Source organism: Aspergillus homomorphus (genome assembly GCF_003184865.1).
Source record: "Aspergillus homomorphus CBS 101889 unplaced genomic scaffold BO97scaffold_4, whole genome shotgun sequence".
NCBI lineage: Eukaryota > Fungi > Ascomycota > Eurotiomycetes > Eurotiales > Aspergillaceae > Aspergillus > Aspergillus homomorphus.
This window is the reverse complement of record NW_020291890.1, coordinates 360,539-376,642: the sequence shown is the minus strand read 5'-3', so window position 1 is coordinate 376,642 and position 16,104 is coordinate 360,539. Positions and strand designations below refer to the sequence as shown.

Sequence of the window (16,104 nt, the reverse complement as noted above, 5' to 3'; positions counted from 1 at the left end):
TTGAGGCTTTCTGTATGACCTTTAATGAGATTTCGCGCTGGTTCTCTGCCGTGTATAGACTGCCGACCACCTGCTGCTTCACTGGCCGAGTTGCTGGGTGGGAAGAAGCCCTACATCTACGTCTCCTCCATTGCAAGTGCTGAGCCAGGAAGTTGTTGACCAAGTAACGCCACCCTCTACTCAGGAATCAAGCTCATATCAACACAAATTCAATACCATATATCATACATCACAGCATTTAATGGCCCTCTAAACTCAAACAGGCTCATACTTGACCTCCTCGGTCCGGTGGCCGCGCACACGCGCCACAGCCGCCTGCAAGAGAGGCTGGATGGTCCTCCAGCCGAGCGAGTAATACAGCAAGCCGAGCAAGGCGATGCCATAACCGAGCACCTGCAACGAGGTGACGGGCGAGCCCCAGATGACAATTGAGCAGACGATCAGCAGGATATTTTTGGGGACGCTGACTAGCGTCATAGTCAGACCGGAGGTCTTCCCGATCTAAACCATCGTTAGCCAGAACCACTGAACCCCTCTCATTCAAGGCAAAATAAAGACATTAGATGAAGAAGCAACATACCAGCACGAAAATCGAAACATTCAACATAAACCCGACCGCCGCATTCGCAACGAGGGTCCCCACGCCCGTTCGCCACACAACCTCCCACTCAAACGCAGGCAACTCACTGCACGCCGCGATCAGAAAATTAGTAGCTGCACACACCGGCGCGGAGTAGTACAGCGTGACGAGCGGGTCCATTTTCTGCGGGTGCGGACTCGGGCCCTGCTGATGGCGGTCCTCCGACAACAGCACCTGAATCATGACGAGACGATTCGCGTCGAACACCAGACTAGCCAGCTGGAAGAGCACGCCCGTCCACACGAACTGCACTTCGCCGGCGACGGCCAGCCCGACGCTGACGGCGATGACCAGGATGTTGACGAACGACTCCAGCGAGGGCCGCGCCACGCCCCACGCCCAGCTCGTCAGCAGCGTGACGATCGGCCCGCCGGCTTTCAGCATCTGGATGAAGCTGACCGGCAGGTACAGGTAGGTCATGTTGCTGGTGACCAGGCTGCCGCTGTAGAGGAGGCCGATCGGCACGATCTGTCGGGCGTAGGTGCTTGCGTTCATGTGCTGGCTGTGGCGGCTGTTCAGCAGGGGCGTCGTGCGCGCGAGGAGCTGCGTTGCGAGCGTGGCGAAGACGAGGTGCCATGTTGTCAGGATTATTGCTTTAGGGGGTGCGTTAGTGGTGTTTATGTCATTGGTGACGAGTGGCACTCACGATAGCCTGTGATATTGGTTAGTTAGTTAGGTAGGGGTGGTGGTTGTATACAGGCAGGCAGGAAGGATCACGTACGGAACTCGGTCGACTCAATCAACCACTTATTAAACAAAATGGTCAAGTTGGACCAGAACACCCACGCTCTAACAGCCACACATCAAGTCAATTTCTGCATCACCTCTATACCAGACAAGAACTGAGCGATGCGCCACTACATACAATACGCCCATCGCGATCGGCCAGACCTGCTTCTCCTTTGAAACAGTGGCGGCGACGGCCTCCAGGTATGCCATCTTGGGCTCGGGGTAATAGGCGACGACGGTCGGGGAGGCGGGAATGGAGGACCCCCAAGGTGCAGATGTAAGACGAGACGGAAAAGTCTCATGTTTTTCGATACTACATGGCCGCGAGGACATATATAACACAGACTGGGTTGCTGGTTCTGGTTGGCGGCGATCCTCCGATGCGGCTGTGTCTTCCCCTGTTTCTTCCTCTTCCTCTTCCTTTTCGTCGTCTTCTTGTTCTACACGCCAAGAACCGGGGCCGGGAACAGAGAGGGCACTGACACTGTCGCGCTTGTCTGGTCGGTGCGCAACGCCAGTCTGGCTGCGGCGATGGTTCTCCCTGCCGTTGTTCATAGAGGAAAACAAATCGAGAATATTATGCGACTGCAACCTGGGCCGCAAACGGTCCGGGCTCGGTTGCATTTATAAAGCCCCAGACGGTAGGGTTTCAAAAAAGAAAAGTGACAAAGACGGCGCGCCGGATTCGGGGGTGTGATTGTGGGGTCCAGAGCCAGGCACCAGCGTATTTTCAGGGCCCAAAGCTTGTTTGCGGTGAGACACGATTTCACTAATCCCTTAAGATATCAGCTAATATGACGCACTCCTTATAGGCTGGTGGTGGTAGGGGACCAGGGGTCCGTCCGCCTCGGATCGCGCGGATGGTCTGCGTTCATCTCCCGCATGATCGATCGACCCTTGCCCTAGTTTCTGTGTGGTAATAGTGGTGACAATGTACTGTACTCAAACAGCAAGAACAATTATTAATTATATTTTGATACAGTAGTAACATCATCACAAAACCCCAGAACTAAAGTCTCATCACCACGAATGCGTACAGTACGTAATGAAGTAACTCGGCCACGCCTCCACGTCGATGGCGCGTTTACACGCCTCGGGATCGAACTCGGGGTTACCGAACGCCGCCAAGCACGCCGGAAGATTACGGTCGTCCTCCCAGCTGTACGGGTAGATCTGCTGCCGGGGCAGGATCACCATCTTATCCTGCACCACCGGTCCGATCTCACTGCTGCTGCTGCTGCTTGTCTGCACTTCAGGTACATCGTCCTCGCGGCCCTCGGGCCCGCAGTACATCTCCCACCCGGGGGCCCAGCGTCGCACCTTCTGGCACACGTGTTTGCGCACCGTGTTCTCCTTGCCCCCGAAATCCTCGTAGTAGCGATGCAGCAGGAAGCTCAACGCCGTGGGGCCCGTCAGACTTTCCACGGACCCGTCGCCGTTGCCCTCGGGGTTCTCGATCACATGGATCACAGGCAGCAGCCAGAACGGATGGCCCGGCGGCGACGCCATCCACCCGTTGGGCACGGCCGCAGGCCCGTCCAGCCCGGCGGCGTGCGCCATGTGGCCCAGGAACGCCCGCTGCGTGATCGTAGAAGAGGCGGACTGCGTCTTGGTCCTGCCTGTCCAGGAGCCTAGGAGGCTGCTGGGCGCCCGGAGCGGTGTGTCGTGGCCGCTGAAGAGCCCGTCCACGGGTCGCAGGGCTTCGGTGTCGACGTCCGCGTACATTCTGTACAAATCCAACCATCAGCGAATTTCTCCAGCCCAAGACTTCCCTAGAGGTAAAAAGGGACTCGGCATCTCTTACCCGCCAAAGAGGAACATGTACAGGTTCCTGACCACATCCGCCCGGAGGATCTCCTTGGGCAGCCGCAGATAGTCCTGCAGGAACCAGGGGAAGTGCGTCTCCACGAGAAGCTGGTTCGTCTCGTCGTCCCAGAGCACGTACTCCCAGTCCGGGTTCTGCGCCCGCATGGTCTGCACCCAGAACTGCGCGTTCTCGCTCATGTTGCTCCCGGCTGGGAACCAGGTCTGGTGGATCAGCTTGGGGATGGAGACGAGGTCCGACGAGCGCCGCCGCGAGATGAGTTCCCGTGCGGACAGCGAGCGAGCGTACGAGGGCGACGTGAAGGGGATCTTGTGGTGGTGCGGAGTGTCGTTGTTGGCATCAATGGTCGTTCCCTGTCGGCTTGAGCCAGGGACGATGGTGTAGATGCAGGCTAGCACCACGGCGAAGGCGAGCGAGAGCTGCAGACGCCGCCGGGTAAACCATTGGCAGCCGGACCCTGAACGGATCATCGCTGCTGCGCTTTTGCTGTCGGGTTTTGTGTGCGCGGTGTTCAGGCGAATGGTGGTCTCCTGGTTTGGCCTGGGTGCTTGCTTTGCTATGGCGGGGATGGGGCACGGGTTGGTTTTGTTAGAGATTGAGTGTAGGTCTGCGATCACGCGAAGCATCGTCTTCGTGCAACCATCTCTCTCTCTTCCGGTGGAAGTCTGTTCATGGTTCGCACTCTGGTGGCATGCGTCGTTTACAGTGACCCGTCCTCTACTGTCTGGGTCAGGGCTCCGCAGTAGGATTCACCCGTCGGCCGGAAACGGCCATATGAAGCGCAACGCATCCCAGCAGTTGATGTGAGCATCGATTAGTCAGGCAGCCCATTTCGGGTGTCATGACCCGATGACTTGAGTCCAGCACGTAAGTCTATATGTAATGCGTGTCTCTGTGTCCCTGGTTAGGTAGTATCAGCTCCATGTAGGGTTAATCGACAGGGCGGGTGTCCCCATGGCTGTGGAATGCACGTGACCACTTACCGGTCGTCTGCTGGTGTGTTCCTCTGCTTGCCAAGCCATCATCCACCAGTCTCGAATCGTTGTCGGCCCTCTATCTCAGCCTCTATCGCTTGATGCCTGAGCGCCTCGGAGTAGCGGACTTTGCGACGCCTTCTGTCGGAGTTTCGCGATCCTGTTCGTGTTAGGCGCGCACTAATGCAGCAGCTGCCAACGACTCCCGTCCGCCAACCCTAAGCTGCCGCCATGGCCCCCAATACTCAATACTCCCAAGAACACCCTCAACCGCCATCAGCCTGGTGGGTGTCGCCATCAGGTCATACTCGCGGTGTAGATGTATAAATTCGAGGCCTGCTCGCGCAGACGACTCGAGAATTCTCAGAAGTCATGATTAAACAACACAGCTTGTCTGTTGAGCCAGGGTGTTTGCTTCCAATGCTCTTGTCACTATCTACTATACATAACTAGTCAACACTACATACATCTGAGGGTCACAGGATATCAGAGTCTTGAGTCTCTTTTCTCTTTATACAAACTCAACATCCATAGTCTCCAACTGCCACAATGTTCGACCTCTCCAAATTCCAAGATCACATCGGCCAACTGGCGGGCCTCAAGACCTACACACACCTATTACTCTCCTTCCCCATCGCAGACCGCCAGTCGCGGCGGGCAGCCATCGAAGCCCTCTACGCCGCCACGGAGGTCTTGATATCTGAGTTACCCTGGCTAGCAGCCGAGGTCGTGCACGAGGGCCAAGCGCCTGGACACTCAGGCACATTCCGGCTGCGATCGTGCCCAGAATACAGCCGACCAGAGAACCTCGTGATCGTGCGCGACGCCTCAGACATCTGCGCGTCGTACGAGGAGATCGTCGCCGCGCGAGGGCCCTGCTCAATGCTGCCGGTCAGCGCGCTGGGCCCGGTAGTGTCGTTCCCAGAGCGGTACGAGGACTCGCGCATCGAGCCAGCGCGGGCATTCATGATGCAGGCGAACTTCATCCGGGGCGGACTGCTACTGGACCTGGCGGGGCAGCACAACTTCATGGACGGCGGCGGGCTCTTCCAGTGCAGTCGCCTGCTCGCCAAGGCGCTGCGCGGCGAGCGGTTCTCACCAGCAGAGCTGAAGCAAGGCAACCGGGACCGCCGCAGACTGATCCCGCTCCTGGGCGCCGACGAGCCACTGCTGGACCACGCCCACCTCCTCCGCCGCCGCTGCCCTCCCTCCGCTCCGCTCAATAAGTCCTCCCGCCCCCCAGCCACATGGCACTTCTTCCAAGTCCCCGCGAGGCAAATGGCGAGTATCAAGCACCGCGCAGCCAGCGAACTGGCCTCCTTCCTGTCCACCTCCCCAGGCCCTCTCCCCAAAGACGCGATCAGATACATCAGCACCAACGACGCCCTCTGCGCCTTCCTCTGGAAACGCCTCTCCACCGCCCGCCGCCGCATCAGCCCCCTGCCCCCGCACCGCCTCACCAAATTCTCCCGCGCCGTCGACGCCCGCCGCGCGATGGCCATCCCAAAGGAGTATATGGGCCAAATGGGCTTCAACGCCTCCACGCGCCTCTCCTACGCCGTCCTCGATGCCCTTTCGCTGGGCCAGACCGCCGCCCTCCTCCGTGCGCAGGTCGCCGGTGCGAACACCGAGTACGCCGTGCGCAGCTGGGCCACCTTCATCGCGCAGGAGCCCGATAAATCGCGGATCATGTTCGGTGGGGAGTTTGATCCCGAGACGGATGTCGGGGTGTCATCGCTTGCGCATGTCGAGTTGTATTCCGAGGGGTTTGGGGGGCTGGGGAGGCCGTCGTTGGTGCGGAGGCCTACTTCGAGGCCGTTTGAGGGGTGCGTGTATTTTTGGTCTAGGACTGAGGGCGGCGATCTGGGCGTTATGGCTTGTTTGAATGAGCGGGATTTGGGGGCTCTTAGGGCTGATGAGGAGTGGGGGGAGAAGGTTGAGTATATTGGGTAGATATATTGGGGTGGGTTTGGGGGAAATGTGGGGTTTGAGATTGGGTGTTTAATTTGGGATTTGGTATTGGGTTACTTTGGTTGGGTTAGCGTGTGATATTTGGTTTGGGCTTGTGCTTGTGCTATTCTTGTGCTGGGTGGTGGTGCGGTGTTTGGTGTTCGGTGCGCTTTGGGATTTCTGCTTGGGTGCTTGGGTTTAGCGGGGGGCTCGGTGTATGTGTTTTTATATCTGGCTGGCGCAGTATGGACTTGTGTCTCGAGTTTGTTACTAACTCAACTATAAATCAACTCTATTACTTTTACTATCAGTTAGAGCTATAGAACAGTTCAGACGAGTTTGATATGCAGAGCATATCTCACCTCCTCTCCGCATCGCTTAAATGAGCTGAAATTCTGTAACAGTGAACACAGCACCGAAGCCAGCCATCAACACAAACCAACCCACACCAACCCATCTACACTCAAGACCCGCGATACGTCGAGTAATTCCACGGCCCCAACAGCACAGGCACATGGTAATGCCGCCACCCCTCCTGGCCCTCCCTCCCGCGTCCCTTAACCGTGAACTTGACCTCCACCTCAGGCCAGAAGCTCTCGACGTTCTGCGCCTCGTACCACGGGCCCACCTCGAACCGCAGCGCCCAGTTCGTCTTGCTCTCCGGCGTGGGGAGCGCGGCCAATATCCCGGGGACGGATTGTGCCTGCGAGGCGGTTACCGGGGTCCACGTCGCGACGCGGCCGTCGGCGTTGGTGGTTGCGTGGAAAGTGGTGGTGGTCGGTTGTTCTGCGCTGGTGGAACTGGGCAGGAGGGTCAATGTCACTGGGAGGTTGGCGGCGGGCGTGCCTGTCAGGGTGTTGAGGACATGGCAGGTGATCGGGTCGCGAGACATTGTTTTTATTGTTGCTGGTGCGCTCGTGGAGCTGGGGGGTGAGGGCTGTTCTTGTTCTTGGGTTGAGTGGGACAGTTGGTTTCGGTAGAGGTTGAGACGGCTTGTGGTTTTGTCGCGTGGGGTTGGGCCTGGTGATGGCTTTTGGGTGCTGTCCATGGACTCTCTTGGAAGACTGGATGTTGGAGAATGGTTCAATGGTAGGATGATGTAGAAAGAACAGGAGTTGGGCTTGGGCGTTCTTGACGCGAGGGGGACTTTAAGTCTTATCTAGCGATCGGAGAGCACCGATAACCGCCGGCGGATCCCACCAGCTGAATGTCGGTCACGGGCGGGGGAGCTTGTTCCCCGATCCAGTAAGCGGCCTTGGCGTCCCCCACATTCCACGGTCGCGTCCTCAGGCATCTTATTTCTTTTTGTCAATCAAACCACTGGTTCTATAAGACGTTCCGGGGGTTCTCCCCCGGGCCCCCCTTCTTTTTCGGCTTCCTGGCAACCGCAATAACATTGGTACTACTGGTCATAGACTGAGGATACCAGGAAGCTGAAAGAGAAGGGGGGTCCGGGGGTTCTCCCCCGGAATGCTTACTCTACTAGTAATAGGATTGCAGTGTATATCTCTGCTATAGTATCGAGGATACCAGGAAGCTGAAAGAAAAGGGGGGTCCGGGGGTCCTCCCCCGGGACGCTTACAGCTCAATCCGAGGCAGGTTGATGCAATATATACACTCCAGATTGATCACTGATGAGCGATAACCCTCTCCAAAAAGTCGAATCCCCGCCTCTGCAATTCCCACGTCGGAGATCCCACCTTCATGCTCATCGCAAACGTGTGGTCCTCCCCAGGCACCTCGATCATCTCACAGACCAACCCCTGCTCCTGCAGCACGCGAAACAATTCCCGACTCACATCGATCAGGACCTTTGTATCTGCGCCGCCATGCACGATACAAGTTGGCGGGAACTGCGCGTCGACGTGATGGACCGGGTCGATCTCGCTCGTGTTCCGACCGGGATAGCACGCCTGGATGACCGTCCCGTTGGCGACCTGCGTGAGCGCGAAGCCGTCGCGCGGGCGGCTGAAGTCCGGGCCTGGGACGACACCTACCTCCGTCTGGCCCTCCAGGGAGATCGAGCTATTAGTCGGGATGGGCTTCTCCTCGTAGATCTTGTTGAGGAATGCTGGGTCGAGAGGCGGCAGCTTGCTGGCGACCTCGGGAAGTGGCTGGGTCCAGAACGGGTGGGTGAAGTATGCTGGGGCGTAGAAGTCGAGGATCGCGGCGACTCTGCGGGGGACGTCCCAGCCCTTTATAAACAGTTTCAGCTTTGAGCTCATAAATGCGCGAGACGGGGTGGTGAAGGGTAAGTGGGAGGTGAGGCTTACCAATGACAAGGCCAACGTGCCGCCGGACGAGGTTCCGAAGGCCATGACCCGGTCCATGTCAACCCGGTACTGCTGGCCGGCGGAATCCCCGGCAAGAAACGCGTCCAAATGGCCGTCGTAGATCCAGGCCAGGAGGTCCCGGCAGTCGGCCATCGGGCCCTCCAGGATGTTCACCTGCGGGCAGAGCCGATGGTTGGGGCTGACCACAATCCATCCGCGGGCCAGACAGTCGTCCACCTGCGGCATGCAGACCATCTTAGAGTGGCCCAGCATGAAGGAGCCGCCATGAATATCGATTACTGTGGTTGGCAATTAGAATTTCTCGATGTAACTGGTAGACTGATGGGTTTATCTGAACATTCACTCACAAACAGGGTATCCCTTTGCTTGTCCATTGCTGGCTTCGGCTGGTGGTGGGAGGTAGATATCGGTATCGATCTTACTACCATCGATCTCTTTATATTGCACGGTGAGCGGCGATGGGGGCATATTGCCTAGTGTCTCTGTGCAATACTTGTACAAAGAGTTCTATCGCTTGGGATAAGGCTGATTGAGTGAAGGTCACTGCGAGCCAAATCACGTCTGTATTTTACAGCACAGGGATGTCAGTGAGAGACTAGCGGATAGGAGGTGATGCGGATTGTAGATTGAAACTCAGGCGATCGCAAGTTGACTCCGAACTGTAAGATAATATAGGCCGTTGGCGGGTTCGGATAATCCGGATTACGAGGGAGGAAAATCCGGTTAAGGGGATCCGGACCCAGAATCGCCTTTGCCGAGGATGTCACTTCCTACTTTCTGCTACCAATCACCGCGTCAGATGACTTAAGGGCAAGGTATAAGGGCGAGGAAAAATCCCCAGCTTATAGTAGATTTAGGCTGTAGGTCTGGATCAAGCCATAGCTTGCTTGGCCGAGAACTAAGGTTTCAGTAGAAGGTCTCACTGCCTCGCTCTTGGTGGGAGATGCTTAACTTAAGGGGAGGTGCTTAGTGAGAGTCCTTGCTGCCTCACTTGCTCGCTTACTCGCTTGCTTGCTTAGTTACTCGGCAAGAGGTGTTTGGTTAAAGATACTTGGTAATAGGCCTTGCTACCTTACTCACTTACTTGCTTAGTTGCTTAGTGCGAGGCGCTTGGTGAAGGGCCTTACTTCCTCGCTCGCTCACTTACTCGTATACCTACTCGCTTGTTTGGTTGCTGGGTGGAAGGTACTTGGTGAGAGGCCTCGCTGCCTTGCTTAGTTAGTTGGTTGGTAAGAGGTGCTTACAAAGATAATTATGAAGGTATGCTTCTAATTCGCGTGTTGCACGCCTGTGTAGCATTCGGTCCTTCTCTGAAGGAGTCAAGCGAGAATAAACAGGACCTAGTATTTAGGACATGGAGAACTATGTACATACACTGGCAACGCAGGCGGGCGAGTGAGTCACCTGATCCAGAAACCACCATTGATGACGCGCCTGAGAGGCGTAAACGTCCTGGAATAGAGCTATCAACATGGGCAACTTAGGGCGGCGAGCGATCTACCCAACTTAGAAGCAGGGAACGCAGGGGCTCTGTCGATATACAGATCGCAACCGTCCGCAGCGAACTGCACTCGGCTCTTCTCTCTTCCCTTCCACTGAAGACAAGGGGATCTGCGCTTTCGAGGTTTTTTTCTGTACTTCTCCACACGGAGAGAATACTCTGAAATCTCAGCATCCGATGACACTGGCATCTTTGCACAGCAGGATTTCACCGGTCGCGTCTTCCGTCCATTGCTTGCTGCTTTGGTCATCCTTGCGGAACATCTGAAACGAGGCTCGATGTCATTATTCGTTCATGTCAGTGTCTCGGAATAATGATCCGCAGAATGATGACATTAAACTGCTTATTTCTTCTGACCTCGCTTCTCTTTTTTCCCTTCTCACCCCACTTCCATGTTGTGAGCCAAGATCCCGGTTTGGAGATCTTAAAGCCATGTTTCGATGATCAAATGTACGCAATACATTTTGAGAAACGTCGTGATCCTATGTGAGAAAGGCAAGAAGTCAGCCGGAGCTAAGCATCATCAGACCCTGTTGATCATCGTCGACCTAGGTATCAGACACGGGAGCGGAATTACTTACCTCCACAACGAAATGTGTCACCATACTATGAGAAGTGCTGTACTTCTGTTCAAGACAAGCAGAACTCAGCCGGAGATGAGCATCATCGGACCCTGTTGATCATAACCGACCTAGGCCTCAGAAACGGAAGTTGAATCACTTGCCTCAATGATGAACTGTGTACAAAACACTCTGAGACGTGTCATAGTCCTGCTCAAAAGATGTCAGCCGGAGCTGAGCATCATCGCGAGTCTTCTCAGCATTGGTCCTAGCCACAGATCGTAACAAGAAATCACATGCTTCGATGATGAACAGCATGCAATATACTGAGAAGCACTGTGAACCTGTCCCAAGCAAGAAGCCAGCAGGAGCTGAGCATCATCGGACCCTGCTGATCATCATCGACCTAGGTCCCAGACACGGACGTTGAATAAATTGCCTCAAAGCTCAACCGTATACAGTACACCGAGGAAATCTGCGAGCCTATCCAAGCAAAAATCGACCGGAGCTGAGCGTTAGCCCCAAACTGTTGACACAGATATGTGTGTCCAAAGAAAGCAAGTCAAATGACTAGCCTAGTCGACACCAGCCGTTATCGAACTGCTTGGGTCATGTGAGTTAACAAGACAAGAGAATTGCGACAAGGACATAACGAGGAGTGTCGATTGGGAGAAATAGGGCCCGACAACAAGAAGAGCAACTACACCGTCTAGTCCGTCAAATTCGAGAGAGCTGCTACGAAATAGACACAGCATGAATGTCATCCGCTCTTACTCCAATATATCTTCGTATGTCTATACACTAGGCTTGAATAGCTTGGCGGTAACCGAACAGGATGTGCAGTTTCCTGCTGCAGACCTCTGACTCTCTTTAATACGTGGCTTATAGCATCAGCACAATCATGTAATAGTGTGGAGAAATGCGGTCAGAGCCGTGGGGTGCGATTTGGTGGTTTGCTTGTTTGCTGTTTCTGAGACTACCATGCATCACGCCTAGTTCCTCCACTATCGGTGATTTTATGTTTGTGGTTAGAGCTTGTACTAGTCGTGCTTGGAGCATTTGTCCACAGTGTGATTGAACGATGGATCTCCATGATTTGACGGGAAGATTATATATTTTGTTTTTACCAGGCTTTTTTATAGCTAAACGGAATATTACTAGCCAGCTATTCAGAGTACTTTAGTACCGGCTAGCTAATCAATACAGTTCAGATGTCCTCTGTGGAACATGATTTAGTATAGGGCTCCGCGCTTACACGCGTCGCGATCATCTCTTCCCCTTCTCCAAAGCGCCATTCGTAGTGCCCACAAAGAGTTCTTCCTGATGTGTTGTATGTCAACTTTTTTTGTGAGTCTACAAATCTATCATATAGCCGGGGAAGGATCGGCCCATGAAGATATGCTTTACCAAGGATTTATCAGTGGCATTATCTCGGGCAGTATCGATGTTACATTTTATCCAAATATTCGGGAAATGAATTGAACTCGCTAATTTCTGTTTCTGGGCACCTACTTGTGAAGGAATTCATTAACTACTTGGGTAAAAGCAGGGGCGTTCTCGACCATGGGCAAATGTCCAGCTTTGGGAATAAGCTTGAGCTCAGCATCACCCTTCAGGTCGGCTGCCATCTGCTGCATGGTCTTAGGAAGGACACCATCGCCCTCGCCAGCGACAAAGAGACCCGGAACTTGCGCCTGCGCCATCTGTTCCCGGACATCATATGCGCACAGAGCCTGTACGCTCTTGCGGAAGCCTTCGAGGCTGTTGGTGCGCACCAGCTCCTTCACCTGGGCGGGGAGATGAGGCTGGGTCTCGTAGGACTCGGGCACGAACCACCGACGAACGGTGACCTCGGCAAGCTCCTCACCGACAATCGTCTGCTGAGTGGTAGCAGAGACGGCACCCTCACGCTCGGCCATTGCCACGCGATCGTTCCATGCCTTGCGGTTGGACTCTGGGCTGGAGCTGTTGGTGTCGCAGGCGATGAACCGCGTCACGCGGGTAGGATAGCGTAGCGCGGTGTTGAGCACTGTTACACCTCCCATGCTGACACCGATCAGGGTGGCTTGGGGAATGCGCAAGGCGTCTAGCAGGGCAATGATATCCGAGGCGAGGACGTTAATATTGATCGGCTGCTCGCCGCACGCCTGCAGACGACCACGGGTGGAGTAACGCAAGATACGGAAGCCCTGATTGCGGGGATCCGCGAGGAAGGCGTTGACGAAATCATCCCAGATAGCGTAATCAACCAGAATGGAGTTACTTAGGACGATGACTGGGCTGTGAGGGTCAGTGCTGCCTTCCAATCGGTAGGGGAGATCGACACCGTCGGGGGTGGTAACAAATGACTCGACAGCGGGGCGCGTGGGAGAGGGGAAAGTACGGGTGCGGCCGTCGTTCGATGACCACGGTCCAGCAACGTCCTTGGAGGCAAGGGAAGACAGCTCGCGGGGAGCAGGACCGAAGGTATAAGCCCACTCGAAGACTCGACGGCGATGGCCGGTGATCGTGTCGTTCACAATGCGAGTGCGCCAAGGGGTATCCATAGCAGCCTTGTGCTCCGGACCACCCAGGCCGTTGGCGGCCTTGTATTCGTGGAGGGTCAAGTATTCGCGAGGGGCATTGGGGTCGATGGCAGCTGTCACGAAGCGGCGGGAGCAGCGCCAGCCGGGAACCCGCGAGAGCATAGGGATGTGTTCTTCGGTGTACCAACGGTTGTAGTCTTCTTCTTTGGCAGCGTCGGCGACGAGAGTGGTGGAGACAGCGACAAGCACCGAGCCGGCCGCAGTGGTATCAGGCTGGTCCTCGAGCGGAGTGTAATCGGCGGCTTTTTGTTCACCCAGGAAGTCGTAGAGGCGGCGATCGACGGCAATTTGGGCCATAGTCGCCTTCTCCCTCGGAGTCTTGATACCGTCTCCCCGGAGAGCCAGATAGGTCTCGCGCGTCAACTCATCCATGTCCGTAATGTCATACCAAGCCACCCACTCCGGCTCCTCGCCATCAACAGCACGGTAGCGAAAGCCGTTGGTGACGAAAGGCAAGCGCAGGCGCAAGGGCCCATGTTCCGTATTGTACCAATCGTGGAATTGGGCGGCGGGGAGGGAAGGACGCGGGTGCATCGTCACGTAGAGCAAGCCGGGAGTCGCCATCTTGAAGGAGTTGGGGATGCGACACGGGTCGATGTCAATGTCAATGCAGCAATTGAGTCGAGGAGAAGGAAGACACGGGGTAGAAGACCCTGCAAGAACCAAATCAAGGAGGGGTATATCGAAATGAAATGGAGGGGTGCCCCGCGGACATCATTTTATTGTGACTTTGCCGCCCTCCGACTCGACTGCCGAAGACACAGCCGATGAGCGACGGGGTAAAGCCATTTACCGGAGCTTCGATCTTTCCCCGGAGGAAAATCGCCAATAGTCCTGCCGAGTCTGCACGTGATGAGAACTGCACGGACTGCACCTGTTTGTACTGTTTGCTAGAAGTCACGGGTGTGTCTTCCACCCCACGATTCTTCCCCCACATATTCTAATATTGTAGATAGTTCTGGGTCTATGCGGGTCTGGCTCAACACGGCAGAAATGAGGCCAGCGTTTTGTGGCCATGTCCTTCAGCAGAGCTGTCCCCAAAAATGCCTCGCCCCGATCTGGCTTGTACCTGCATTGCGGTAAATCGATCGAGGGATGAAGACATTTCTGTTCTCGGCTCCATCCCTTCGTCTCAGCCGAAAACGGCAATCCTCAACCGCGCCCCTGGAGGGCTGAAGTAACATCAGAGTGCAACCAGGGAGAATGTTTCCCTGGATAAGGCCTTTGGATCCTGTCCCGGCGAGGGCATCTTCAAGCCTGCATGCTTTCGTCCAAGTCACGCCTTTGCAGGGTCCCGCGGTCGTATCGACCTGGTGCTGGCGTCATGCTCCCCGCAAAGAAGACTCTACATGTGGGTACAATGGCCTGCTGGATTTATTCTGTCGCATTGAAAACCTTTAGTCGTCAGTGTCAGCTCGTAGGTCTTTCAGTGATGTCCTGAACCCCAGCAGCTTCAGTTACGCAGCAATCCGCGTCTCGTCCTTCCAAAATGGCCACCACAGCACCCAAATCAGATGAGCGGAAGGATGAGGGAAAGAATCAGCAGGGGAGCTTGGTCCATGAGCTTTCCTCCTCCTCTACCACTGCTTCATCACCCGACCACACGCAGTCGGAGGTCGTCTACACGGTTGACGAGGAGAAGAGGGAGGATGAGGCTTCAGAGGGTCAATCGGGGTCAAACTTTCGTCTCCTAGTATGGATGACAATCAACGTTGTGTCTACAGTGGCCATTGTAAGTCGTGTACATGTTCCTTGCTGAAGCAAAAGGGGGCTCACCCTCATATCACAGGTCTTTACCAATAAGTCGGTCCTCTCGCATGCTATGCTGCGGAATTCCCAGGTGTCATTCGCTGCCTATCACTTCACTATCACTGGCCTGACCCTCTGGGTCGCTTCTCGAACCTGGTGTGGATGGTTCGAGCCTAAACATGTCTCTCCATATCGCATTATCCACCTTGTTGCCGCTATGTGTATTCAGGTGATTTTTCAGAATCTCGCACTCGCACACTCCTCAGTGATCTTTCACCAGCTGGCGCGACTGCTTCTTACACCTGCAACTGCATTGCTCAACTACATTCTATACCAATCCAGCATCCCTCGTGCAGCGCTCCTCCCGCTTATCGTGCTCTGCACTGGCGTAGGGGTTGTCTCCTACTATGACTCCTTACCGACCTCACATAGCACTGAATCAACCTCAACCCAGGGCGTCTTCTTTGCTTTCTCTGGAGTGTGTGCTAGTGCACTATACACCGTGCTGGTAGGTCGATACCACACAAAGCTGCAGATGAGCAGCATGCAGCTTCTCCTCAACCAGGCTCCTGTCAGCGCAGCCGTTTTGCTCTGCGTCGCCCCTTGGATGGAGACTTTCCCTACGATCTCATCTGTGCCGGAGTCCTTATGGATATCTATTTTGGCGGTGAGTCTCTCTTCTCGCAGGGGTCTCTTGAGCATATCAGCTAATCGATGGACTTGCAGAGCGGGATCATGGCATGTCTGGTCAATCTTTCCCAGTTCTATATCATTGATGCAGCAGGACCGGTGACCAGTACCGTCATCGGGCAGTTGAAGACCTGCATTATTGTAGGTCTAGGATGGGTACTATCCGATCACGTCGTTTCGCATCAAAGCGTGGCAGGCATATTGATGGCCTTGACGGGAATGAGCTTGTAAGTTCACCTCCACCTCCTCTGTCAGTTGGCGATTCAGAACTCATGCCCTCATTAGATATATGAAGATCATCATAAAGCATCAGAAGTGATATCTGCTGGCTATAGTTATAGTGCATGTGGATTGGTGAGCGGAGGTCCTGTATACTAGTAAAATTATTCCCAGCGGCGTATATGATTGAATTATATTAAACAGTTGTGTTTTTTCCCCAAGGCCCGCTTTCGCCTCAGAACATACTGTTAGTGTCATAGTCTACGCTATGATTATCAAGCTGAGCCATGAATATTTCAAGTCAACTGTAACCAGCCGGACACAAACTCCCAAGGAGAGATTTGGGTGAGCTGGAATTGGTGAACGAGTGGCGGAGTAAATAATGAGG

The 16,104-nt window shown here is 54.9% G+C and overlaps 6 protein-coding genes across 6 annotated transcripts; 2 read left to right on the top strand and 4 right to left on the bottom strand.

The window, feature by feature from the left end:
* Positions 1 to 43: 43 nt before the first annotated feature.
* Positions 44 to 3,664, bottom strand: BO97DRAFT_468016 (TPT-domain-containing protein; the record flags this gene model as incomplete). The annotated part of the gene is made up of 6 exons (XM_025699700.1): positions 44 to 501; positions 581 to 1,233; positions 1,287 to 1,292; positions 1,362 to 1,429; positions 2,769 to 3,095; positions 3,174 to 3,664. The coding sequence occupies 6 exons, from the start codon at positions 3,662 to 3,664 to the stop codon at positions 256 to 258; spliced, it is 1,791 nt and encodes a 596-aa protein (XP_025554997.1). The 3' UTR covers positions 44 to 255.
* A 1,053-nt stretch (positions 3,665 to 4,717) lies between these two features.
* Positions 4,718 to 6,363, top strand: BO97DRAFT_458805 (putative trichothecene 3-O-acetyltransferase; the record flags this gene model as incomplete). The annotated part of the gene is made up of 1 exon (XM_025699252.1): positions 4,718 to 6,363. The coding sequence occupies one exon, from the start codon at positions 4,718 to 4,720 to the stop codon at positions 6,119 to 6,121; it is 1,404 nt and encodes a 467-aa protein (XP_025554996.1). The 3' UTR covers positions 6,122 to 6,363.
* Positions 6,364 to 6,435: 72 nt separating this feature from the next.
* BO97DRAFT_403081 (hydroxyisourate hydrolase) lies at positions 6,436 to 7,252 on the bottom strand. Its single transcript, XM_025694654.1, has one exon. The coding sequence runs from the start codon at positions 7,008 to 7,010 to the stop codon at positions 6,582 to 6,584; it is 429 nt and encodes a 142-aa protein (XP_025554995.1). The 5' UTR covers positions 7,011 to 7,252; the 3' UTR covers positions 6,436 to 6,581.
* A 494-nt stretch (positions 7,253 to 7,746) lies between these two features.
* On the bottom strand, positions 7,747 to 9,021 carry BO97DRAFT_475462 (uncharacterized protein; the record flags this gene model as incomplete). Its single annotated transcript, XM_025700409.1, has 3 exons — positions 8,760 to 9,021; positions 8,392 to 8,690; positions 7,747 to 8,313 (listed from the first exon to the last, which is right to left on the bottom strand). Exons 1-3 carry the CDS (start codon positions 8,878 to 8,880, stop codon positions 7,747 to 7,749), a joined length of 987 nt encoding a protein of 328 aa, XP_025554994.1. The 5' UTR covers positions 8,881 to 9,021.
* Positions 9,022 to 11,981: 2,960 nt separating this feature from the next.
* On the bottom strand, positions 11,982 to 13,827 carry BO97DRAFT_440458 (putative alpha/beta hydrolase; the record flags this gene model as incomplete). Its single annotated transcript, XM_025698075.1, has 1 exon — positions 11,982 to 13,827. Exon 1 carries the CDS (start codon positions 13,620 to 13,622, stop codon positions 11,982 to 11,984), a length of 1,641 nt encoding a protein of 546 aa, XP_025554993.1. The 5' UTR covers positions 13,623 to 13,827.
* A 930-nt stretch (positions 13,828 to 14,757) lies between these two features.
* BO97DRAFT_468010 (TPT-domain-containing protein) lies at positions 14,758 to 15,861 on the top strand (the record flags this gene model as incomplete). Its single annotated transcript, XM_025699699.1, has 4 exons — positions 14,758 to 14,790; positions 14,848 to 15,474; positions 15,534 to 15,724; positions 15,783 to 15,861. 4 exons carry the CDS (start codon positions 14,758 to 14,760, stop codon positions 15,814 to 15,816), a joined length of 885 nt encoding a protein of 294 aa, XP_025554992.1. The 3' UTR covers positions 15,817 to 15,861.
* Positions 15,862 to 16,104: the final 243 nt, after the last annotated feature.

Bases quoted from the DNA above. Each gene is read 5' to 3' on its own strand.
- BO97DRAFT_403081 (XM_025694654.1), bottom strand. From the start codon at position 7,010: ATGTCTCGCGACCCGATCACCTGCCATGTCCTCAACACCCTGACAGGC.